Genomic DNA, 26892 nt, shown 5'->3' on the forward strand with positions numbered 1-26892 from the left:
CATAGGTAAAGCACAGATGAAACTACAATAAAGATGGCTCGGTTTTGTTCAAGTGTCCCATTCATGCCATTACAGTGACAATGAGCCAGAGTCAAGTAACGTCTGTAGGCTGTAAGACAATTGTGTTATAGTGGCCACGATCGTTATTTTAAGCCTTTACAATCACTACAATAGGAAAAGCTGTAATATTACGATGGGTTTAAACATCTTGAAATGCCTCTCTATTATCTGTTGACATGTTTCTAGTATAGTAAAAGTATAAAACATATATGACTAAATGGATGTCTTGACCTCTGCTGCATGACGTTTGACAATTAATATGTCTCTAGCAAGTCGCTTAACTTTATGGAGGAGTGATACTAAATCTCCGAGGCAACCCTTTAATGAGATGATTTATAACTTGACATTAACACCGGGGCAGCTGTGCAGGTTTTCTCAGGTTTGTTTCAAGTACCCCCTTTGCTTAAAAACTCATCCAAGGTGCAAAGAAACTGGAACTTGTGAGTATTTTGTACAACTGAATTTCCCCTCGGGGATCAATAAAGGTTCATCTTATCTTATCTTATCTTATTTAATTTTATTTCAAAGGAGGGTGGTCAACAGAGGCAGAGCAAGGGCTTGGAATTGCTGACTCGGCTCCTGTCGCTTAATCTATTTGAGGTGTGATTAAAGTTTAATTTGTGCCCTTCTCCTAATGCTGGCCGATGTGTGTGTTCTTCAGCAGTGAGTAGTTTCAAGCTGAGCCCAGGTCTTTTCTCTCTGTCTGGGCCTCACTTTATTCATGCCTGAGGGACGCCAAGAGCTGCAAACAACTGCATTTTTCATCAAGGTTACTTCCTGGAGAGATGTGCCTTGCAGTTGCTGCTCTCTCCCTCAGTTTGTTCCTGGCTCATACATAACTTACCCTGCTCTCTGGGAGCAGCAGTCTGACCCGGGTCCTGCTAGAAGAACCACTGCTGTGGAGTCTGTGTGGGTGTACCTTATGATGTTTGGTATGAAGCTTTGAGGATTTGTTTGGTCATAAGACCTCTGCTAACACTTTTTAGAAACCCATTTTGAGCATCTACAGTATAAGCAGTTTAGTTTATTATAACTACTAATACATGCTCTATAACACACCGTCTTGTAGAGTCGAGCAGATATAAGGCTTTTTCAACTCCTCTATACGAAGCACCCATAAACAGTTATTGAATGCTTGAAAACATTTCATAGTTTTAGTTATATGAAATTATGTTTTATTGAGTTTACCTATGAATACTTTATACATGTGTGGATAAATGCTTTATACAGCCCGATTTATAGTGTTTTCAAGCGCTACTTATTGGCAATTACATAGAAAAAACAATAAATGTAACAAAAATAATTTAAGATTAAAGTGTTTTAGCTTTTATAAAGTGTTTCTATACTGCTTGTTGATGTTATATTGAATAAACCAATCAAACGCATTACATGCGTTGTTACATTATGTTAGTGCAGATAACAATTTAACACTAGCAGCCATTTTCTAATCACAAGTGCATTATAATCCATGGTACATTCTGCCTTATTCCATATTAATGAGGGCAGCCTCACTGGATGATGGTAAACACAACTCAACAAACTCAACTAGTTCACATTTCTATTGGGAATACTGACATGCTTGGCATTAACATTTGTATTCCCTGAAAAACAACTCTGCAACTTCTGGAGAAAAACATCTACTATTTATGAGAATATTTTTACATCAAAATGAATTTGCAATTATAATCAAATCCCTCTTTTTCTTATTTATTTGCAGGATTATTAATGCTGCAACAACACATTTAGTTTTAATTGAGGGAAAGTATGCAATGTCAGATGATTTTCTTTCGCTTTCATTAAGACTGCACTTTTTTTTTTAAATACAGCAATCAGTGTCACAAACAAGGTCTTATTTATTCTATTCAGAGATTACTTTACCAAAAGCATCCACAAGCAGTAAGGCAATTTCAGCCTATTGAATTTGTGGAATAAATTAGAATTTAAAGCAAAAAAGAACGAGCTATTTACATCATAATTCACACTAATCTATGAAGCCCCCATTTTAAAATCGAACCTAAGAAGACTGATGTGGGCGAGGTATTGATCTGGATTTGAAGAACTAACCTCAAATTGTGGTTTATTATTGTCTGTTTTGGAGATGATTGGGTTAAAACATATAAGAATAATGATTTTTGTCATGTTTGATGAATATTTTTTTCAAGCGTTAGAGTATGCATGTTTCCACTGAACCAGCATCTCCTGTAAGGTCTACAACACAAAGATAATCTCCGGTCATTATGGTCCTGTTAAATAGGGTATAAAATAAAGCAGATTGGCTGTTGGACTGCAGACTTCCATTTCAGGGCTGTACTGTGCAGTCTTGCAGCTCCTTAGTGTCAGACATTATCACCACCACTACCCTCAACCTCACCCTGCCCCTTGTGACAATTACTGCCCTACCTCCCTATTCAGTACGTAATGAGAAAACTGACTGATCGATTTCTGTCCGGCCAGTAAAAGAAGGAAAGGAAGCATTTGGATACAGCAGAGACCAGACTCTGAGGCACAGAACTGCAGCATATCCATATGATGATTGAGATTTTGTTGTTAATGGGAGATAGTTTAGATGCAATACAAATATTACATGTTGGATGCATGTTATAGTTTAAATACTGGTGTGCTTTGGGAATGCAACAAACAGTCATTTGTATTAATGAAATTGCTTGTTTTGGCAGATGTTAAACCAAAAAACAGTATTCTTAATCTTGCCATTTAAGATTTTAAAACAACATTCAAAATCAATGAGTTGGAACAAGTACAATTTTGGTATTTCTTTAACGATTAAAAGAGTACTCAGTAATTGTAGCATTGCGCTAACACTGTCAGACTCACAATGAATATTTGATCTAAAAAGGGTCAAAATTGATGCGTAGAACAATAGATAATGATTTTATTTATCTCTCCAAAGATTCTTCTTCCTTTTCCAAACCTGGTATCTACCAACAATGCAACTCCAACACCGTATAAAGAGAAATAGATAAAGCATTGGGGGCGGAGTCCCGTTCATGCGTGTGAAAGTTGCTCAGTGGCGCATGATTGCACAAAGACGATTTCCTGATATAAAATGACTTGCGTTGTGCGTGATCTTCAGCAACAATTGGGCCCAAATATCTAGCACACCATAGTATTATTAAAAGCCGCCTCCTAGTCGCTTATTCTCGAGCTCATTTAAAGAACCAAGTTGTATTTCCATGGTTTGGCCACTAAAAAAAAACGTTCAAGCCTGCTATCACTTCTTGTGCTAGCATCAAGAAGGGAGGAGTAGCTATAAAGGTTTGATGAATTTCTTCTTACTTCACACGTCGAGATGTGTTTTTATTTTCAAACATATTCATATTCAGACCCAATAGACTAAATTGACATCACTTGAGGCAATTTGTACAATTTTGCACAGCTCCCTAGAGCCATACAAGGCTTCAAACAACGTTTCCCCCTCACAAATGGAGTAGCATTTTCAGTAATATCTAAAAAGTATTTCATGTGTAAACTTGATGGACATAGCCTACCCTTTAATTATTTTTCCATATAACCGCATCAGGATGTTTAAATAGAAGGCTGGGGCACGGTGCATTTTCTATAACAACTGTTATGGTCCCGCGTTACAACAAAAGGCTTGTAAAAGTGCTTCCCACAAACTAATAAATTCATCTTGATTTATTATTGCGTTGACTGATTACAAGGATGTAAATATTCAGCTGGAAAATATATAGTCAGGGTGACAGAGTGTCTTCCACAAGCACCACCATGCTGTCCTGTTGGGTCAGAGCTTCACTGCCACTCACAATTATTTATTAGGCTACATATTCACTCTCTATCCATCACTGTATAGCCACCCGGTCCGGTCACATCTCTTTATGTTTATTACAGTGTCCCACCTTCCCGAGGAGGATGATTGACGTTTTCGGAGAGGACCGAGGTGGGACTTGCAAGCTCCTTCTTCTCCAATCGTGGCTCGAGGGGCGGAGGCTTTCCATCCATACTCTGATTATGAGTCAGTTACCAGACATACGCGAAACAATAACAATTGGTGGTTAGTTTGTGTCCCAAACCTTCCAAGGCAAGTTGAGTCTTTTGCGTGTTTTAGCGCATCAACTCTCGTTTCATATCCGAGGTTTTATAAGAGGAGCTCAACGCGCTCCACTTTTAATCACATTAGGAGCCTTTAATGTTCAATCCTGTTTTTTTTCTTCCCTACAGTAGCGGTGCAGGAGTGGCCAAAGCCAAAAGCAGCGATTCAGATCAGATTTCACCTAAACCAGCTGGGAGAGACACGAAGAGAGAGAAAGAGAGAAAGAGAGAGAGCGGGGGGAGAGAGAGAGAGAAAGAGAGAGAGAGAGCAGGGAGAGGGTTTGTCAGTATCCCTCCTCCCAAATCCAGAAAAGCTTACCAAGGAAAAAGGAGGAGTGTCGGAGCTCAGAGAGACGCAGAGGAATCCAGAGGAATTTCCGAGGATATTTTCTCTTCTTTTTACCCCTCTTGCTATTCAAATTTAAAAGTTGGAGTCGAGGCAGCAGGGACCGTGGTCAAGGATGAACGATCAGACTCGGTTGATGCACTCCCACGGGGTAGGCATGGCCGGACACCCCGGCCTGGCGCAGCATATGCAGGATGGCACGGCGGGGACGGACGGAGAGGGAAGAAAGCAAGACATCGGAGACATATTACAGCAAATAATGACCATCACAGACCAAAGCTTAGACGAAGCACAGGCGAGGTGAGGATTTACACAAAAAACACTTACATTAACCAGAGAGCGGAAATATTAGCCAATGTTGTTGGCGATGTCGGGGGAGATAATAACATTGTGGTTTGTGTCTCTAAATGAAAGCAATTACGCCCAATGAAGTGCCGTGGTTGCGCGAAAGCGAAACATATACAACAAAAACTTGCCACGGTTTATATTTGAATATTTATAACAACTTTTGGGTTAATTTTGCTCATCAAAACTATCGATTATTGTAGATAAGAATGATCGGTTTTTCAGTTTTCTGAAACTGTGGAGCAGTTGGCACTCAAACACTTCTACCTTGTTACAAAGGAGCTTACGCTGGAATCATTTTCTATAACATGTTGCAGATCCTTTCTTTGACCACTGACTAGTTTTTTTCAGTAATTATCATAAATGTAATGCAACATACATTTGAGTCGTGTTACAGGGGTAACTGGTTTAATTTAGTTGCATATGTTTCAAGTAAATACTTACATTTCTAATAGTGTAAAATAATTTCATTCAAAGACTATGTATTCAGTTTAAATATGATTCACATTTTAATTGCTTTGGCTGCTGAGTGTTTTAAAATTAAGCTACATCTAAAAGGTGAAAACAGCAGAAAAATATAAAAAAATCATCTTCATGATCAATTTCTTTTATTTAAGAATCTTTTAGGCGACTTTGTTACTATTGACACTTGTTTGAATATTGATCTGGAAAGGGATGTCCTGTCCTCTTTTTAGGAAACATGCACTGAACTGCCACAGAATGAAACCTGCTCTCTTCAACGTCTTGTGTGAAATAAAGGAGAAAACAGGTAAGAAGTTTATTTTGTTTGCTGGATTTTAGTTTTTGTCCGCTTGCACTTACTGATAGTGTTGAACATATTATTTATCAATATTATCAATTATTTCTTTATAAGAAAATAATATAGACCATGATCATTGTCACATTCTTCTCAAAGCCACTGTAATTTACTTGGCTAAAAAAAAAATCAAGAATCTTATGATTTCTGACATGTTTCCCTGACTAATGTCACACACCATGCATGAGAACAACACTGGCCCCAGATGAGGCGCTGTCATTGGACAGGAGTGTTTTCATGCCGACATTTGGGCCTTTCTGTAGCTGGGCTTTCTCCCCCCCTCTCTGTCTGTTTTCCTTGGCCCAATTTGAAAGTGTTGCTAAGTGAGCTGTTTTAAAATGCAGATGCAGGTCAGAGGGATTTTCTGTTTATGTTTGCAACATGGGTCAAAGTCACGAAAGGGAATGTGTGAGTTATTACTCACTTAACAGCAGATTAAAAGAAGAGTAGCTCACATGATGAAAGCCTGAGAATATTCTCTGAGGGATGTGGCAGAATGCTGGTTAAGAGGTGGCTTTTCAAGGGAGGAAATAAAAGAAATATCCAATTCAACCTTATCTGTGAACACAACTTTAAAGCTGTCTTTGAGGTTACTGAGATAGCCCTGTCGCTTTGTCTTGTCGCAGTCAGAGCCATGATGTTTAAAATAGAGAGCTGGTGTGGAGGGAAAACCATTTTTCCTAATTTCACATAAACTCTTATTCACCCACATTTAATTTGTATGAGTCAGAGTTTGGCACAGGTTTTCAAAACAAAAAAAGTACAAATGACACTGGGATATTCACCAGATTTGAAAGCTGAAGAGTGTCTGTTAGGAGGAAGCCACAGTAGGTTGGGGCCCTGTTTCTAAATTGCAAGGCTTGGAAAAGTGAGAGAGTAATGCCTGGCTCTTTGTAAACTGTCTGGCATCTCCCTGGGTTCAACCAGAGTTCGTTTCCAAAAAGAAGAACAAAGTGACTTGGACCTTTTCCTGGCTTTCCCCCCTGCCTCTCCTCTCTTCCCACCGTTCTTGGCAACCCGAGATTTCACAGAGCTTGTGACGAGAGAGAGGCTCCCCTCAGCCTGCAAATTAGGACCAAGTTTGGAAATGAACATATTTCAACTCTCTCTTCTTTTATGTATTGGATCCGCTATTTTTACTCAAAGGGTTTCTGAAAGGCATGCCCCAAGCCACAAATCAGCAGGTCGTAAATAACTGCGTTGTTTTGATAAAGAAAGAAAAGCATTTAAAAGTTAAGAATAACCCGAGCAATTTATGAGAATCGAGCCGTAATGGCTGCCTCTCTCTGTCCTCCCTGTCGATGTTTGAAGAGCTGAGCTGCGGCTCATCTTCGCACATAGGAGGTTTGTGCAGACGAAACTGAAAATCCTTTCACTGCAGTGACAGAGAAAATGACTCAAACCTTCACCATGGCATTTACAGCCAAATGTGCTGAGTGCAGTATATGCGAGCGGAGTACAGCCTGTAATTTGTCAGGTCTTTTTTATATTCTTTACAAAGAGTCAGCTTCTCCTTGCTTTTTACATTGTTGCAGTCAGAGTGTCTTTGAGAAGAAGTGCGAGCAGGAGGAGACGAGTGCAGCCGTTCAGATTTAAAGCAGCTTCTCCTCAACCTTTTACTGAAGAGAGGAGACATTTCTATAGATCATATATCATTTGTTGCATGTAGTTATTCACGTGTGGTGCGTGTTCCTCCTCATGGTATATCAGTGTTGTGTGAGTGTTGACAGCAGCAATATGGGACATTGCAGCAGAGAGGTGTCCATTGGAAAGCAGCTGACAAACAAGGCGGGTGTGCATGCCAATAGCAGACAGAACAGGCCTTAACTGATGACCCCACCCCACCCCGCTCCCTGTATATTTGTGCCGGGGTCGGGCCTGTGTCACGACGAGAGAGTATTTAGCAAGCTTAAACAAGCTCAGGTTTGCACGCTGGCTTATGGAAAACCAGCGGCGGAGGTTTGAGTTACCACTCACAGACGTTCCTTTTGGCCGCCAGTGTTGTATTTCATGTTTGTCCTGACTACCGGCCCCTTGACACATAAAAAAAAAAGCTATCATCATTGTTTCTACAGTTTCCTGAGAAGCACTTATAATTTGTTTTCCTGTGTTTGCTTCACATCCTGTGAGGAGAGTTGGAGAGCTTCTTTGTTTGTGTGGAACCATTACAGCGAGGGAAGCTGGCACGTACAGGTTGACTAAGTAAGAGAAGCCAGACACCAAGTCAGTGTTTCTGGGTGTCAGATTTCAGGCCTACTCTCCCTGTTTCTCCCCCTCTCTCCCTCTCTGTGTCTCTCTATCTGTGGGCCTGGGACTGTTTGGTCAGGCCACTCTGTGTCAGCAGCCTCACATTACCCCCATGCTCGTTCGGGTCAGATGGAGAGCTCCTGCATGACTAATGTGATCAGACGGATAATGCATTACACCGCTTGAACTTATCAAAGCTGTAGACCTGCTGAATCAGTTGTCCTGGTCTGGTCACTTTCAAGGGTCATACCATGGATCTTTTGGTAGAAGTAGTTTTCATCGTTAGACATTTCTTTCGATAACTGTCCTGAAAGTGCTGTGCTGTGAGAAGGGTTTCAACTAACAATTATGTTCACTATTGATTAGTCTGCCATTTACTTTCTTGTTTAAATGAGAAATCGTTTATGGTGCTTTTCCTCTGCGGGACCTAGCACGGCTTAGTACGGTATGGTTAGGCCTTGGTAGGCCAGGCTCACTTTATGCTGCGTTTCCATTACAGTTTACCAACTGGGGTAGTAACTATAGTAACGCAGTGTAGGCGGGGCGATCGGCTGTTCGGCGGGCGGAGTGACGCTGCGTAAAACTGCCGTGACGTCATCTTCAATGCGAACCACAAAACTAAAACATCAGCCGTTAGCTCTTAGCACTCAGAGCTCACAGCTCTTCATATCTGTCCAGAAACTAGAAAAAAGTTAAACAAGTACAAACCACAGGCTGTCTATGTCATGGCGAATACAGTCGCTGGTTTATTTATGTCTGTGTGGACGGAGCATATACAACTTTAGCTTAGCCTGATCGATCCGATCTCCATTCAGAAAACACGCATTTTAAAAGGTTTTTCGCCTGCCGTCTGTCTGCAGACTTGTCAAAGCATTAATTCTTGGTTTTTACTAACCGGTATCAGTATGTTGTTAATTCGGCATCATTTTGAAACATGTATTACAATTAAATCACAGTAAAATATGTTCATTTTGTTGTAGTTGTAGCCCCCTAGCCAGCGATTCTCTCTGACCATTCAGCAGTCGAAAGTGTTTACGTCACTAGTTTAGCATATTAATCCGGAAATACCCCTAGTGGAAAAGCAAAGAACAACGTGCTGCAGTGGAAAAGCGCCTTTAGTTAAAGGCGCCTTGGAAAAAAAGACCAATTTGACTCTACATTTCTTGTTTTGTCTGACCAAGCAGTGCAACATTTTGAAATAGTCAACCTACAGTAATGTAAAACAGAGAAAAGCGGCAAATCATCACCATCCGAGTGGCTGAAAACAATACAAGTTTGGCTTTTTGCAACAAAAACGACATAATTAATGACTTAAAGAGCCTGTGACAGCCTCCCAACAACTGTTGTGCAATGAACTATTGGGCTACTAGTCATCTCGAACCGTCAGTTTAAAAAAGAAGGTTCCTTCGACTCATTTTGAAGTTTTGGGGGAAGCCGGGAGTGACGTCAATGCGAGAACGCTTCACTGTGCGGCGAGAGAGCCAAACACGGACAAAGTGTCATGCGTAGAAATTGTGAATTACTGAGTTTAGGCACGTTAATAACGTTTTAATGAAGTTGACTACAGTATGTTCATATTTGTCAGTGCTTTCATGTCAATTCGGCGACATAAACATAAATGATCGTGGTGAAGATGATGATTAAATTAGGATTAAAAATCGGTAGTGAGAGCAACTGAATTTCCTCCCGTAGGATGTGATATAAAAACAAATCGATTATTTTTGTAGTTGTAAACTCAAGTGGATTAAACTACATTTATTAGTGCTTTCATGTCAATTTGGCGAACATATGATACATTAAATGATCGTGAGGATGATGATTAAAAATCGTTTGTTTGAGCCGGTCTGCATTTCCTGATGAGAAAACAAACCGATGCTTTTTGTAGTTGTAGTACACCAACATGGATTAAATGTGTGTTTTTTTTACCACAATGTTGGGGAAATTAATGGATAAAATGCACGGATTATTATTATTATTATTATTATTCCCACTCCGATCGGGACACTAGGTCCACCGTTTCCGCGCAGCGAGGCTCCCCCCGTTGACAGTTTACGTGGGCTGGGTGCAGTGGCGGACTGGCCACCGGGACGAATCCCGATGGGCCGGTACCGAAGTGGGCCGGTCGGATAAGTCACTAGCACATCCCCCACTTTCCCCGTTGACAATTTACTAGCGGTACCGAAGTGGGCCCGGGATGATTTTTAGTCCCAGTCCACCACTGGCTACATGACCGTATTATGGCCCATATTGACGCACCTAATTCCTAAACTTCTAACAGATAAAACATAAACCGATCCTTCAGCCTCATATGAGCTCTCAGACACGTTCAAAATTAAACTGTCATCACTGTCTGAGCTTGCTGCTGTGTGTCGTGCGTTTGCATGCAGATGCTGGGATCCTGAACGATGCAGCTGGAGCGCTTGGCCTGCAATGACGTTATAATTTGGCGGGATTTGAAGAATCCCCGAGAAGATCGAGAAAATGGTCAACATTGAAGGGCAGATTAATGGTTATCAAAGTACAAATATCCAAAATCAGTTCAGTAACGGTTTTCAAGGGGACAATATTTACTCAAATTGATGGGTTTGGATGATGGGGGAAACTCGTGTCACAGGCTCTTTAAGTTGCACATTTTCGTAAAATTAACAAATTGATTTATCATCAATCGGTCTTAACTGTAGTCAGTAGGCTGGAGATAAATGTAAAGCTGCATGATAATAAAATGTCAAATGACTATTTATGGCACTTCCTGTAACATTATCGTTAAACGTTGATGGAGGTACTAGTTGAGCTCCCATGAAGCGGTGGACGGACTGGTCACTATGGCTCCCAGTGCTGCTGTTTTTCAGTATTTAATTGACATGGCTGTCCATGATGAGTTCAGGGGTTAGTGTTGCCTCTCTTTGTTACTCTCCTCTCATCTCCAGTGACAGATGGAGGCATTAGTTTCCAATGTGGCGCTGTCCTGAAACTAATGGCTATGTCCTTGGTTTCCCCACGCGGCTGGGAGACTGTATATCTGTTCCCGGTTTGGAAGTGCCGAAGCAGCAGTTTATCCCCCCCATGTTTTAGTTTCCACGGAAATAAGACTGAACAGGACTCTGTCTCATAAATGACTTTGAATAAATAACTTCTAAACGAGTGCAAAGTTTTCCTTAGAAAATGTTGCTGGGATTTGATTTGCGTGTTTATAGGAAACTATTTCTCCACTTAGCACAAACGTTTCTCACTGTGAATAATAATAAACAAGTAATATATTTTTCGAAGCAGTCTTTGCGGGGATGTGTATAGTTTTACGTTTATCTCTGCTTCTACAGTGAGTTATATCAAACATAAATAGACTGGATTCCATTTTACCCACTGACATTTCCTCTATATTTATATTCTCTACAGTATCAGTGCACTTCAGAAGCAACAGCGTGTGTTTTTGCTGTTTCCTGTCCTCTGGTATAAATTCACTCGCAATTAGAACAGCTAATATATTATGCAAATGTTGACTGGCTTAATTGAGACATGTTAATCATGTTTTAAGAGGCTAATTACAGCCCTGTATATCTGAGGTGGGAGTTGTAATTAGCCGTGATAACAGATCTGGATGTAGAATGGTCATACTCTGTGTGGCGACGTATGGTGAGTGTGTGTGTTGAGTGAGCAAAGCTAGGGTCGCTAGGTGTGTTTTATGTTGGTTTTTGCTTATTTTTTAATGGAAGTTGTGTCAGCTATTTTCAGCATCTTTAAGTTAACCAACGTTTTCATATCTGTTTGTTGTCTCTGCATGCACGCAAGTTAAGTGTCCCTGTCTGTTTAATATTTCAGTAAACTGTTTGTCCCTCCACATACTCTTTTCACAATTCACCTTTATGTAAATAGCGAGAAGGAGAAACAGATATCTATCAGTTCAACTACTCAACAGAAAAATTAATGCACTGCTTCTCTATCTATATTTTGTTTCCTGCACTTCTCAATCTGGTTATCTGATGCAGCGGTACTGGCCATTCTGCAAACCGGACTTTTATACAGGGCTGTGTTCTTAGTTTTCTGACAGAGATCATATTCAGATCCATTACGCTAAGAATGCCTTCCCACTTATCGAATATAAAATTGCTTTAGAGAGGAAATTTGCTCTATGGCAGAGTGGAGTTTTTTTTTTATCAGATGTTTGTCTCTGGAGCAGCTTTTAGTGTCTACAAAACAGCTCTGGTGACATTATTGCTGCTGCAATTGCCTCAGCCATTGTTTTTCTTATTGGTGCTGTTTGGATATGATTGGATTTTCCACAGTCTGGTGGAATTGCCTCACGCAGTAGGACCGGTGGATATATCCTCATATTGTTGGCATTGAAACACCTGCAGATCTTATTACTGATATGCTCATGAGGCTCCAACTGTGTACTCCAACTACCTCTGAATTACACAGTTTAGTTTTTTATATCTCATATTAAACCATGTCACCTATTCTCCCCCCTCTGTTTAACTGAAGAGACATTTCCTTTTTTATATCAAAAATCTACCTCCTACATGCAGATTCGTGGGTGATTTGATGGAGGTGGTTGCCCTGGCAGCTGATAACCTTTAATTCGAGGTGTGGGATCTCATTTCTCTGGCACCCTGCCACTACGGTGTAAGTGGCGTGTTGGCAGCATGCTGTGGTTGTATAAAAGGAACCCCCCCGCCTTCGATGAACAGTCAAACGTAAAATGGCAAGCGCTCTTCCCTGGCTGACTTAGTAAAAATGACATAAATTAATACATGCTGCTTAAACGGGACCAAGATTAATGGCTGCCTTTCGCAGCGGCTTAGATCCACTGTCAGTCGCTCCTCGCTGCCCAGATGGAATCAACACCAATCAATGAGGCTACCCGACTCTCCCCGGATCTCTGCTTAGGATGTTAGCAGTGACACACACACACACACACACACACACACACACACACACACACACACACACACACACACACACACACACACACACACACACACACACACACACACACACACACACACACACACACACACACACACACACACACACACACACACACACACACACACACACACAGAGACAGACACACATTGAAATATATCCTGTACACACAGACCCATACAGACTAGGGCTGCTACTAACGTTTATTTCCATAATTGACTACTCTGCCAATTATTTTTTGATTAATTGTTTGGTCTATAAAATGTCAGATATTATTGAATAATGTCTTTCCCAGTTTCTCAAGGTCCAGGGTCTTTAAATGTCATGTTCCGCAAATATATTCAGTTAAATATAATATAAACCAGAGAGCAGAGGGAAATCCTTATATTTGTGAGGCTGAAAATAACATGTTCTGCCATTTTTACATTAACAATGAATCGATTATCAAAATAGTTTATTTTTATGTCCATTAACTAATCAACCAGCAATTGCTGCAGCTCTAACTCAGACACATATCACGGAAAAAAAGAAAAAAAAGAACATGAATTGTGCCCACGTTGATGCAGTTTTTCTCTTCTGTATTTCTTCACATATACTCATAGGCATATCCTGTATTACTTCCCATACAGTGGGGTGTTCAATCAGGTGCCACAAAGTCAGATGGGGAAGAGCAGTGAGGCTGATGGCTCAGTAGTGATTGGATGTTTCAATTACTGATAGTAATGCCATGGTGTAGTGAGTCATGCAGTGCAGATAGCACCATTTATTTTAATCAGGACAGGGGAGAGATGGGTGTGGATGTGTCTCCCTCGTTTCAGAGTAGTTTCACATTTAGATTCAGGGGAGTGTGCTCTCTCTCTCTCTTTCCCTCTCTCTTTATTTCACACATGCACAGACACACACTCAGGTGGATTGAGAGTGGAGGTGAGGTTGCCGTGGGTAACGCATAGCGACAAGGTATTCTCTCTGTGAGCTATTCTAATTTATGTTAATAAACCTTGCTGTTGCCGTGAGAGACAAAGGGGCCACAGATGAGCCTTGGTAACCTCGGCACCTTCAGTGGAAAGGAAACGCGCAGACAAAGAACAATGCAGACACACACTCTGAGAGAAAAAGAAAAGAGGAGATATCGAACTGTAGAGAAAGACACAAATACTGTGGCGGCGGCAGAGAGCGGTGATAAATTTAGCCACACAAAGAGTTGTTTTTGTGGCTGAAAATCAAACAACTTCATGCTGGCAATCTTCAGTGTGGTGTGTGGTATCTACTATTTGTGTGTGTGTGTGTGTGTGTGTGTGTGTGTGTGTGTGTGTGTGTGTGTGTGTGTGTGTGTGTGTGTGTGTGTGTGTGTGTGTGTGTGTGTGTGTGTGTGTGTGTGTGTGTGTGTGTGTGTGTGTGTGTGTGTGTGTGTGTGTGTGTGTGTGTGTGTGTGTGTGTGTGTGTGTGTGTGTGTGTGTGTGTGTGTGTGTGTGTGTGTGTGTGTGTGTGTGTGCCAGAGTGAGTGTTGTCGGGGCAGAAATAGGCAGGCAGGCGGTCTCTTGGGATTGTTGCTGCTAATTCCGTGGGGGCCAGAGAGACTCGGGGTGTTGCCATTTTGGATCACTTCCCGGGGCAGATGTGACACCACAGGTAGCATTTAGCACAGAGGGGCTACAGCATGAGTGTTAGCAGAGGTCAGTACTTGGCCTAGATGCCTGGCAGTGGAAAGACCTTCTCATCGAGGCAGATAAGGGCCCTTTAATCTGCTTCTGAAGTTTTTTTCCAGGCACAACAAGGGAACCCTCAGCATGTATGAGTCAAGACAATAACCAAAAAAACTCACTATGATATGGATTAGACACTTTGTCTTTACTATGACTATATTACTGTTAAAAAACAATTAGAAAGACAAAACTGCCATTAGTTTGAGATCATTTCCTTTGTTTACTTGAATCAGTTTACATTATTGCTACAAATTATCATTAAACTGAAATTGCATCAGAAAAAGTGTCGATTTCCTCAACCACCAGCTGCTTGACTTGTTAATATTGAAAACCTACTTAGTGTAGATATTAAATGACTAATTTCTAGACTATGATGTGTTTCAGTGTGAAAGATAATCAAAACTTGATATTTATAGTCTCAAGTCTGATGTGATATATAAAGTATTTTTCATAGTACCAGCGATGAGGATTGATAATGCCTCCTCGCTGGTTCTCTGTACTGTAGACATCCGTACAGCGACCCAGAGAGTGAAAGCTGCGGGTTCCCTTCGTGCCGTCTGTCTGCCAGCTTGCCTTTGGCGGTGTTAGTTCTGGACAGTTAACTCCAACTGAAATTATGTTAATTGCTGTCATTTTCTTTTTTCTACTTGAGCATAATCAGCAAATTAAATAGTTCTGTTCATTTATTACCAAGCCACTTCTAACCGAGTTTTTACCCTTCAAAGATCAAAAAGTTAGGAGGTAGTTTGCTCCCATGATATCAAAATTAATGAAAAATGTCAATCCCAGTTTCTCAAGTCCAAGGTGATATCTTTAAATGTCTTGTTTTGTAAGTCCTATACCCGATGTTTTCTTTTTGCATGATATATTTCTTGAACAATTCATCAATTGTCCAAATTATTATTATTTTATAATTTTTTTGCAAGTGTGTGCAAAAGTAGAACACTGGTCTTCCTCATTACTGCTGCATTTTAATCTACTGACCATAATAATAATAATAATAATATTAATAACAAATAGAAGAGGAAGAAGACAATAAGTCTTTTACATTAAGTTACACAACATCACATGAGAACGTAAATTAAGACATTTTACATTCATTAATTTGTATGTGTCTATTGATATCGGAGGAATTTGATGACAGCTATAATAGTAGTTTAATATTAAAATAATATATTTTACTTTTTCCATACACAAGGTGATCCTACTCAAAAATCTATTTATTGTCTCTTTTTATTAAGAATGACTCAGCAGCACTGCTATAGATAGGTGGGAGATTTCAAAAGTTGACCTGTATGGTTTTTACTTTTTACATAAAAAGACACCTTCAGGGTTTGTGTGTGTGTCAGTAGCTTGTTCAAGTTCACTTTCAGCCTAGTTGTTAAAGAGCCTTTTCGTGTTTTTTATTCATGCTTTCACCGCTCGTCCACAAGATCTGAACCGACGACCCCGTGACTCGGCACATGCCTCTAACGCCTTCGGGCGAGCAGCTCTTCTTCTTCTATTCTATTTTATTTGGCTTGCTGGGACCACCTTGTATCCTTTTTGTATTGGACATGTCCTTCAGCACCATGTTTAGCTGTCTCCTCTCCTAAACACACATAACATTCCTTTATGTTCCTTTTACTTGAGTTTATGAAGAGCATCTTCAGCCCCCTCCCTTCCGATAAGATCATATTGATAGATTGATATTGGGAGAGCTGTAGTGTGATAAAGGCGCCGAGGTTAAGAGCTTCTTGGATAGTTTAACCTTGATAAAACAGTTGTTTCAGTGAGGCTGATTTTGCCCCATCCGTCTTCATCCGTCAGGGCCCCGCTGAAGTATGCAAATGAAGGCAGTAGAGGGAAGCGCCGTGTGCGGTTAAATGGGGTGTTGCGAATGTGCGGTGTACCGCGCCAACGGGGTGATACTACTTACTGTCCAAATTTAGTGTGTCTCTTCTGAAACATCCTCCCCCCCATCTTGCTTTTTGTCTGCATATTAAGAATATATACAGCCCTGAGAGGAACTGTGGCCTCCAGTAAAATGAATACAGCTGTAGCAGAAAATCAGTTTATGCTCGGACATGTGTTTTATTATTATAGATTTGAAATGGTTTTTCTAACTGGAATTTAGTGACTGCAGAACAGTGTGTTATCCCTTTATTTGTGTCTTTGTGTGTGCATTATTTACATGTTTCAGCAGGTTTTATTGCATGCTCCAGCCATACATTTTAGGATATGGCTGTTTATTGCACTAATTAGCGAGTCTTGAGGTGTAAGGGTAATCATCTTTACGATAATAACTGTTTATGCCTCCACACTGCTCTCCGTTCACAGTTTACGTTGCTCGGGCAGCTTCATTTGCCTGATTAGTTTTGTACCTACTCAGCAACATTAGGGATGTTTTTTGGGTGTGTTTGATTCTCTCATTTATCTCCTGTGTCAGCGTATTGATTGATTCCCCTGCTCACTCATTATTTTGTTCTGTTCTTCACAACTCATTTTTGGAAAGAGGGCCAGCACTGAGGCCAGAAACATATACTGTGTCTCCTCTCTGCTGTCTGACTAGCCACCACACACATAAAGCTGTCAATCAGGAGCTTTCCTGCCTGCCCTTTGTTTTGGAACGCCAGCTCTGTGGGTGGGTCCTCTGGGTGATAGATGGCTCAGGGAGCCTATCGGACTGCAAGAAGCATCCATCTCTGTCTGAAGCCTGTTAAACAAGCTTGGGAAAGCAGCCATGTAGTCCTAACCACCACTGGCCTCCACTAAAAAACCCCATTAACATTAATGAAGGATAGCTTTAAAAGTTCTTCAGTAATAGGCTTGAATTGGAGTTATGAGTCAGATAGTTTGCCAGAGAGTACGTCATGAAAAATGTCACTGCTAGATAAATGGAAATGAGCATCTGAAAGGTCTCGGGACACTTTTTCAGCAAGGATTTCAGATCTGCATTTTAACTTTTTTTCATTTTTTTTTTATCTTGCCCTTCAATCATTTCTCCTCCAGGTCTTGAATAAAGCAGCAGCTTCAGAGGCTTTGGCTTTGAGGAAAAGTGGTGTTTGAATTTTTAAGCTAGTGGTTCTCCAACTTTTATCAATAATGAACCCCATTTGAAATAGTTTTTGAGTCTAATACCCCCTGAGCAGCACAACATTATTTTCGTAGCCCATATAAAGGTAAAATAATTATTATATATATTGAGAATCATTGGCTTATTTTTCACATCTCTCTGTCTTGCCACATATCCATATTATTGAATATTGTTCGTCATTGAACATCAAAAGTGGCTTACAGATCACACTGAACAAACGTCATTGTTCACGTCATTGCGTTTGTTGTTGCAGTTAACCATTTACGACGGTTAACGAAGACGTTGAAATACGAATATTGAATTTAATGTGACATAAGATGTGATTTGTCAAACTTACATTTGAATTATAAGTATTTCACGTACCCCCTTCTGAGTACCTCCTGTGGTACTGTCGTTGTGGCACCATTTGAGAAACACTGTTTAAAGTGACTGCACATATAAAGCTTCTTGTATTACACACTGTGTTGCTCCTTTTAAAAGGAGACAAAAAAAGTTCTTAATACTTTTTTAAAAGGTCTTTCATCCCAGGTGGCACTGGCCATTTCAATATCTTGCAACCACCACTTTACCTGTCTACAAGGTCCCTATAGATGACTGATGTGAAACTGCCATTAGCCAGCCAATTCCTCAGCCACAGATTACTGTGCCAGTACGTGGTAATCACAATGTTGAAAAAGGTCTGATTGCACTCCATCCAACCTGCAAAGTGTGGCATAAATGGGTTTTTCGAAGGTCTGCGGTCGCTGTTGGTATGTCATCATAGTGCATTAGGACTGTCAGAAGCAAAACGGCAGTTTTTGAAACCTCTTTCATTTTGTGTGAATGTTAAAAGGATGCAGAAATACACTCGGACCAAACCAGGAGTACAAGGCCTTGGTGTACAGATACTATCTTGTGTACAAGCTGCAGCACTTTCCTCTTTTCCATAGAGAATATTGTTATTCTAAATATTTCTAATTTCATACATCTCCCCCTCTCTTAGTTTCTCCCTCTGTCTCTCCCCCTCTCGCTCCTGCTAACCTCTGATGTCATTAGCGTTGGAGGGAGGCTGAAGGGAGGTTGAAGGGAGAGAGGGCTTTGCTATTCTTAATGAATTCCACTGTGTCTTTTCGCTCCCCCACCTAGTTAACCCAACCCCCCTCCAATGCTCGAGGTGTCAAATTAGAGCAGCTGGAAAAGGGGAGAACAAGGAGATGGACAAAGTACATCTCACCCCACCTCATTTCCTTACCCTCCTTCACATCACCTAATACAACAGGATATTCATGAATCGTTTCCATGAACAACTATGCAAAAATGGTTGGATGCACTCCACATCTCCACTTTAATGATTAAGAAGCTGCTACTGCAGTTAATAAAAAGCTACTCATACAGGGTGCACTGAAATGACTGTTAAAGGACCAATTCACCATCAGGCGGAGTCAGGTGCCGAGCAACCATCTGAAGCAGTAATCACAAGTATTTTCTGCACAATGCATTGAAAGAGTCAGAAGGAAATAAACACATTATGCAGAATGGTCTCTAATAATAGTACATGTTATTTATAAAGCACTTTTCCTGGTGCCAAAGCGCTGTATAATATATTACTGATTAATAGATTAATATGTAGATGCAATTTAATGTTGCAGCCGATTGAGTGAAGCTATTTTCAAATCTATTTCATATATTGCTGGGGAGTTTTATGTGTTATTAGCTTCGTAGCTTGTAACCCTTAAAATAAAGCACACGTCTACCTTTGTTGAATATGCAGTTCCATTAAAGAGTGATTTCCCACACATCTGACTCTGTTTGATTTAAATAACATTTAGTAAAATGTCTTTACTACGTGCCCCAGTCTCGATCTGTGCAGCCTTAAATTGTTCATTGTAAGAAATGTTATTTCTTAATCCCAGCTGGCATCCCGATATATCCAAACATACAAGATGTCAGGCTGATTTTAAGATATGTTATAAAATGATGCCAAAAAACACTTAGAATATTTCAATTTAATAGAATAGTGTGGATGTGTTTTAATATTGCAACTCCAATTAAAGGTAGGAAACATTGATGTGAAAGTGACAGAATTAGAGGTACGTAAGGGAAAATCTCAGTGGATGTTATGAGCGTAACCTCAGTTTACCTCGTCTACATTTGTCCCAGTTCATGACTTCCTTCTGTCCACACAAGTCGTTTCTTGTCTCCAGAGAGGAAGGGCATGAACTTGTTGCATTCACTGCATGTACAGCGGGTTGTATTACAGAGTGATAATGCTTGTGACAGGGATAACATATCATATGGTACTTCATAGCTCTGCAGGAAACACCTCTGCATGATGTCACATCCTCCTTAATTCGCCTTTGGTCCTCAGGATGAAAAAAACACGCTAAATAGACACAAAGATGCTGCTTCATCGCTGGTGGCAGTTTTTAATGATGTTTAAGTGTTTCAGGGTGGATTTTTCCTGCGAGCCTTAGCAGAGTTGTTGTTGTCTGTTTCACCCCGGCGTTAACGGTTGATAGTCCTGACTCAACAGAGAGCCAACATCCCCCGGTGGCTGTGCTTACTCACTCCTGAGCCCGGCGTTTAGTTTTCCTTGGCAGACCCAGGCCACAGCTCATTAGACTAAGAGAATGTGCCTGCCTTAATTAATTATATGTAAATATCCTTGAATTGGCCACATTTGCATATTAAGAGAGATTTGTGGAATCTGTGGAGTAATATATTTTAATTAGGGATTAATTAAAAATAATGAGAATTTCATTTCGCCTGGCAGGTTGTGTTTGGTGTGAAGCGTGCGTCGGGCCCAATCTTTGAACGCTGAGGCAGCTACCAACATGTGGAGAAAGCTCTGCTCTTCCACCCCGCTATCTGCGCTGCATACAAACATGTGCTCGTGTTCCCTCAAACACACCAGACACACACACATACTCTGGCATCACATTCCTTGAGATGCCAGAGGCTTCCCAGGGGGTCTCCACAAAGCGCTGTAGCTTTGAAAAGCGGGCGAGGAGGGTGGGGGGGATCCAAATTCAACACCCACAATATGTTTTTGGGGATGGTCCCAGTTTGGCTGAATTTCATCTCTTCTCATCTTTCAGTTTTTTTCACGTGTAGTTGGGGAATGGCTCTCAGACACGGAACGCTAGTTATGTCGGCAATTATGTTAATGGGATGTCATTAGGCCATGATTGTGTATGAGCGAATGGGGAGAGAGGGCACGTTTTCAGAGACCCGAGTCAATGTCTGCATTGATCCACTTCTAGGAGACTATTTGCCAAAACATTTTCTAACATGTTGTGTAGTTTTTTCACTCAATAGATCTTCACTACAGCAAACAGTTTGACCGTCATGTCAGGGTTTGCTTCTTTTCAGGCTTTTTGTACTGGGTAATGATGTACTCAGTGTGCTTTTCTCTGACGGCTGTGAAAATAAATCTGAATAGAGACAAAGAAACCATCTGTCATCAGCATCGCTAATAGCACAGATAGCACGGGCACTATCACAGCATCTCCTAGGTGGAAATCATCACTATTACCAAGCATCAAGGCTGCTTCCTGCTTCCTGATGTACCTCACAGCAGCATCGCACACAAACACACTCTTCCCTGTTCTCTCTAATGACGATTTTTGATGCATTCGGTCATTTTCAGTCATTTTCTTAGAGCAGAAGGATGCAGTAAATGTCTGTTTTTCTTCAGGCTGGGCTCAAGGCAGAGAGCTCCTTTGGCATTTGTGATGTGTCGTCAGCGCGCTGATGTTATTGATCCAGGACCTTCCGAATTCATTAGGAGATCCAGCACAACTGTGCTGCATCTTTATTTATGTTGCTGCCCCCTCCCTGGCCTGCTCTCTCTTTCTCTGCCTTCCTCTTTCATCCTCCATACATTATTCTTTTATTATTCTTTTACAGCTGCCTTATCGGCCGCATTTTGGTGAGGATAAGACCTGTCATCTTTGGGTCTTGTCTGGGGGGATGATGGGAGACTTTAAGGGGGAGGAGGATGGGTGTAAAGAATGCCTGCTGTCCCCCTTTTTCCACCGCCTGAAATGGACCCCTCTCTCTCTCTCTCTCTCTCATTTTTTCCCCTGCCCTACCTTGCTCTCTTTCCCTCTCGCTGTCTCTCTTTGTAATGAGAATCTCTCCCTAATTGAGGGGCTGCAGCGATCTGGCCGAGGGCGGCAGGGTTAGATTGTGATACTGGCTACGTGACCGTTATGCTGATAGAGGTGGCAGATCAATAATTTAGGCCCTGACCTTAATGGTGGTGTTAAAACGCTCATTCCTCTGGAGTCTGGAGGCCTTAAAGGTGCAGAGTTGGATAAAGCCACGGCGCTGGCTGGATGCGGAGGTGGGAGTGGGGGATGGTGGAGAAGCAGATAAGAAGAGAGGTGGAGAAAGGCAAGAGAGGGAGCGTGTATTTGCAGTCAGCCGCTCGCTCTGTGAAAGGAGGGATCATGAGCGATGTTTTTCCTGCTTCTACATTCACAAGCTCACATTTTCACCAACATTCATCCTCTTAGTATCTACATGAATGCCATAAGCTTTTCTTTTTTTTTTCTTGACTGTATTTGGTATCTGGTTGTAATCCGTTTTCATAAGAAATCCTCCACCCATTCCCCCTGATGCACTGAATGCATCAGCAGACACCAGAAGTGAACAAAGACTGCAGTAACGAGTGGGTTTAATCTGGTCCTGGGCTTGTCTTGTGCTCCTAGCTTAAGGCCATGCACATTGAGGATTCAGACAGCCATCGATTTGATTCTGAGGGACATTAATGTCACAGCCTCATGCGTCTCTGTGAATCTCTAAGACCGGACTCATTCCCTGCTAGCAGGATGCGACCATCTCAGCTCTCCCCATCCACCCACCCAGCCAGCCACCCTTAGGGGATGATATATTAGATATAACCAATTCAATTTTATGCAGCCAGGACAGACGCCCTGGGGACATAAACACACACATTTTTAATACACTCCTCACCAGGAAGCCCAATGCGCCAGAGCCTGCGGCTGCCCTGGGTCTCCTCTCACACTCAATTATTAATGTAACGGCCGTAGTGGCTTAATTAAATAATAAAGACAAGCTCTCTACAAAGGAATGGGCCAAGGACAAGTCAGAAAAGGAGATATGGCTTTTCTAAATGTCTGGTTGTGACATATATGAGGATGCAGTGCTGTAAATATGTGATATTGCAATAACATTTGGGTACACAAAATGTCGTATTCATCACTTGATAATGATATATATGGTTGTCTTTATATTGGGTCACTATTTGTGTGACTATTAAATGAGGAATCATTTAGAAGAAAGAAGAGGCCATCTTTATTGATATTAAAAGTGGTTAGTCTTGTACGTTTTTTACACAAAAACAAAAATAATAGTCATTTGAGGGTTAGGTTTAGACTTTTGGTCTAAATCACGGATTTAGTCATACATCAATTGTCTTGATACTCAGGTCAAACAGGGGCTTGTGATACCTCAACTACATCAAAAGAATGATTTCCTCAGATTATGGATTGCTGCCACCTCAAGGGCGAGCCAGAGGAAGCACTCTGTCTCCGATGTGATGAAATGTGGCGTTATCTTTTACTTTGTTTCATTAGATTCACTGGAGATTACACACTCTATCCTCAAAGACTAGATTTTCCAGCTTTCTAAGATGAGCGATCTTCTGGCCTCAGGGCAAAAAAAAATACTTCCAGCTCCCATCCTCAGTCGCGTTTCTGGGGGTTCATGTCTGTTTTAACTTGCAATTAATTATTCAGATTCATTTTGAAATGCAGGGTTACCTTTTGAGTGGCTTGTTCAAAGGCAAAAGCTGTATTGTTTTTTGTTCACTAATGGCAAGAATGCTCCGCCATTAGATTGAAAAATAGGGCCATTGTGTGTGTTGACTTGGTGGCGTAATGCGATGAAGGATTGCGACAAACTGGAGTGTTTAAATCGGCGAATTGAAATTAATGCCCTCTCAAAGCCGAGCTTGCTGACGATACATTAAAGCTAATACACGAGCGAGGTTGAGCAAATGTTTGTTTATATACACGAAATACGCTTGGAGAGAATGAAATGATTGGATTTTGCCCAAGTAAACACTTATATTAAAGAGAGAGACAAAATAAACAAATTATGATGCAATGAGGAATGGGCGCATTCTATGTTTATTGTTTCGTCTGTGTTTTTTAGTAGACTAATCTATCCTGACATGTTTTGTTTATATCCTTTTTTAAATCCTATGTTATTTTTATTTTTCTACAATTTACCCTCTTTTTTATATTCTTTACCCTTATGTTGGCCATATACTTGGAGTAGGTCCCTTCCTTTTTGTCTGCTGACACATTGAGACACTTTCAAAGGTCATGCCTCAAGTCTGTCTTGTTGTCACATCACTTATTCAGGCTGGTTTTATTTATTCATGCCACTTTTTGATTTTAATAATTTAATGCAGTGAAATGTTTCTTTCATTCAGCCATAAAGTGCTTGCAAGGAGTGTTGACATCTCTGAAAACATGGTTATATGGCCTCTTTATATGCCGCAAACAATCCTCCATGTAAAGTGTGAGCTGTTGCTGTCAGTTTTTCTCTGTAATGTGTATCGATTGAAATGATCCTCTCCCGCTGCAGCCAGAGGACCTCTCAGGTGCGGGGCTTAGAGGCAGAGTGTGGATGAGGCTCTTTCTGTACTTTTATTTTTTCCTTTAGAATTTAATGCCAGTGGCTGAGAGTGGTATTTATTTTCCTCACACTCTGCTCTGCTATCCTGGAGTTGGCAGAGTGATTTTGTAGAATAGAAACATTATAGACTGTTAGTGTCAAAGTGTTAAATGTGATGTATAGAGCTGGGGGTTTCAGAGGGAGGAGGGTGGACGGGGTTGAGGAGGAGGTGGTAAGGAGGTGAGCACTGCCAGCCATAACTGGAGCAAGGTGCTCATGGGAGAGAGGAGCCATCCACCATGTGAGGGATGGCAGGGTAATGTGGCGGGAGGTAATGGCTTTTCTCAGTCCAGTGAAACAGAGGGGAGATCATTAGGGGCTGCCGTGCCGCACCGCGCCGTCCGTTTACCCCGACTCTGCCAGCATCTCCTGTCAGAGCAGGGATGTGGAGACACTCATTGTGTTTGTCTGTCTGTTTTCGGTGGCCCTGGCAGCATTGCTCCAAAGAGGCAAGAGTGTTTGATTATTATTTTGGGCCTTTCTTACCGTAATGGATAGACACGGACACTGTGGCTTACGGCTGCGCTCAGATATTTCCTTACCAATACTTCTCCAGCTGTGAAATCAAATCAAATGGCGAGTCAAGACCTGATGACAAAACACATCTCCTTGACTTCTCAACGTTGCCGTTATTTAATCTTGTTTTAGATATCCACAAGCAGATTAAGTCATTGGGTCATTAAGAAAAATGATGGTTCTAAAGTGTTGAGATCCTAAGGTGATTTAATTGAATTCTACTCTGTTTCATCAAGGTTAGGTTTGACTTTGATCAATTAACAAGATCACAGTTGTAGTCACACATTTTATGTTACAAGCAGCAAGGTAACATATCTTTATATTTCACAACTGAAGTCTTAATCAAAAGAGAAATTGACTTCACACAGAGATAGTTTGAGAAGCGTGCAGACAAAAAGCCTTCAGGTCTCATCGTGAACGTCTATGGCAAAATAAAGATGCCTCCTTTTATTTTCTTCGAGGTTATTGTCGGCTTTGGTCTGTGTTTGTTAACAAATCATTACAGTGGTTGACATTTTGTGTCTCACTACTGTAGGTATGATGAAACACATTATAAGTGCATGTTTTTATCAAAAGCGAAATTGTCTTCAGACCAAACATGTAATTTTGAAAGGCTGTTTTTGAAGCTTCACACGACTGTACGGTTGATTGTTGGAAAATCTATATTTGTTTTTCTATATGCAGCTTGAATGTCTGCACTTTAATTGTAGGGAAGGACAGTGATGGCATGCTTTTTTCAACCTATGTTAGAAATAAAGGTGTGCTTTGTGCATCAGCGAGGACTTCTCAAAACCGGTTAACAGCACTTTGAGCTGTCGGTCGATTTTTGCCCTGGTGAGCCTCCAGCCCGGCGTGACAGAGAAGATTGGACGTCATTAAGGTCTACACTCTCTCTGCTGTCTGGGGGTGTGTGAAATGGGCTCTGCTGCTGCCAAAAGCATGGACTGTTTTTGTGTATCTCCATCGTTGTCCGTGTGAAATCTCAGAGAATGGCTCACAGCACAGACCTGCATATTCATCTTCCAGTGTTGTTTACCTGCACTGCACTGGATTTCCAGATGTTTCTCTCTTTTCCCTTTTATATGCCCTTCTGTTATAGTTGAAGGTTGTTGAGGAAGTCACATCTCTAACAAGAACATTCTCCTCGTGCCGCTGTCAAGGCTAATTCATGCCGTATGAAAAAAAGCTTCGGAGAAATATGATCGCGCCTATAAAACGGACCAATTACTCCCCATTGACAACCTTCAAAGCCCACTTTTATTGGCAGATTCAGCCAAATAAAACTTTATTACACAAGCGGAAAGGGACGCAGTCATTTTTGCATAGCTTTTCCAAGCCCAGCGTTTATATGATCCCGTTATTACACCTCTGTGACATTTAAACTTTATTGAACAAGACTTTAAAATCTGTAGGCAGTATATAAAAGATGGGAGAATTTATTTATTTCAGATGGGGCGAGAGTAGAGCGGATTGACATGTTTTTGTTGCATCGAATAATGTGGACAAAGAAGGTTTATAGATGTCTTTATTCTTTTTATATTATTATTTGGTTCATAATAGGGCATAGATATACTATTATTTTCATTAGCAATTAATCTGCTAATTATTTTCTTGATAAAATGTTAAAAAAAATCAGAACACTGTTCCTTAAAAAAATCTTAAAGCACACTGCATACATAGGGTCAGTGTAGTAGATCTTATAGGGAAATCCCAGGATGAAAATGATGCCTTGGACAAAAAAGATTATATTTCATTATTGATTTCAATTAATTTATTCAATTATTCCAGAATCCCAGGGTGTGCTCGCATATTTTTGTCCCACTGGTAGTCTAAATCTAGGGCTGCAGCACTTATTTTCATTAATGATTAATTTGCTGGTAATTGCATCTTTTGGTCTATCACAATTTTGAAATTAAAAATGTCGTTTCTAAATTGGGTTCTTTTAATGTTGTGTTTTGTCCGAAACCCAAAGATGGATATCAGTTCACGGTCAAATAAAAAATAGGAAGATTTCAACAGTTTTTGACTTTACATCTGAGCCCTTTTGAAAAGATTTCCTAGGCAGGCAGACAGAGAGAAACCGAAGCAGAAAAGGAAAAGG

The 26892-nt window shown here is 40.9% G+C and overlaps 1 protein-coding gene across 5 annotated transcripts in view; it reads left to right on the forward strand.

Moving 5' to 3' along the window:
• The first annotated feature begins 4032 nt into the window (after nucleotides 1-4032).
• The window catches only part of pbx1a (pre-B-cell leukemia homeobox 1a), a 50951-nt gene continuing 28091 nt past the window's right edge, over nucleotides 4033-26892 (forward strand). The window contains exons 1-3 of one of the 5 annotated variants that reach the window (XM_071206369.1): nucleotides 4033-4117; nucleotides 4258-4774; nucleotides 5515-5588. In XM_071206369.1, coding sequence (XP_071062470.1) covers nucleotides 4590-4774; nucleotides 5515-5588 — 259 coding nt within the window. In that variant the 5' untranslated portion in view covers nucleotides 4033-4117; nucleotides 4258-4589. Of the gene's footprint in view, nucleotides 4118-4235; nucleotides 4775-5514; nucleotides 5589-26892 lie in introns of those variants that run through there. The other 4 variants (XM_071206370.1, XM_034105415.2, XM_034105416.2 and 1 more) reach the window with 4 other exon arrangements.

Source organism: Pseudochaenichthys georgianus, chromosome 17 (genome assembly GCF_902827115.2).
Source record: "Pseudochaenichthys georgianus chromosome 17, fPseGeo1.2, whole genome shotgun sequence".
NCBI lineage: Eukaryota > Metazoa > Chordata > Actinopteri > Perciformes > Channichthyidae > Pseudochaenichthys > Pseudochaenichthys georgianus.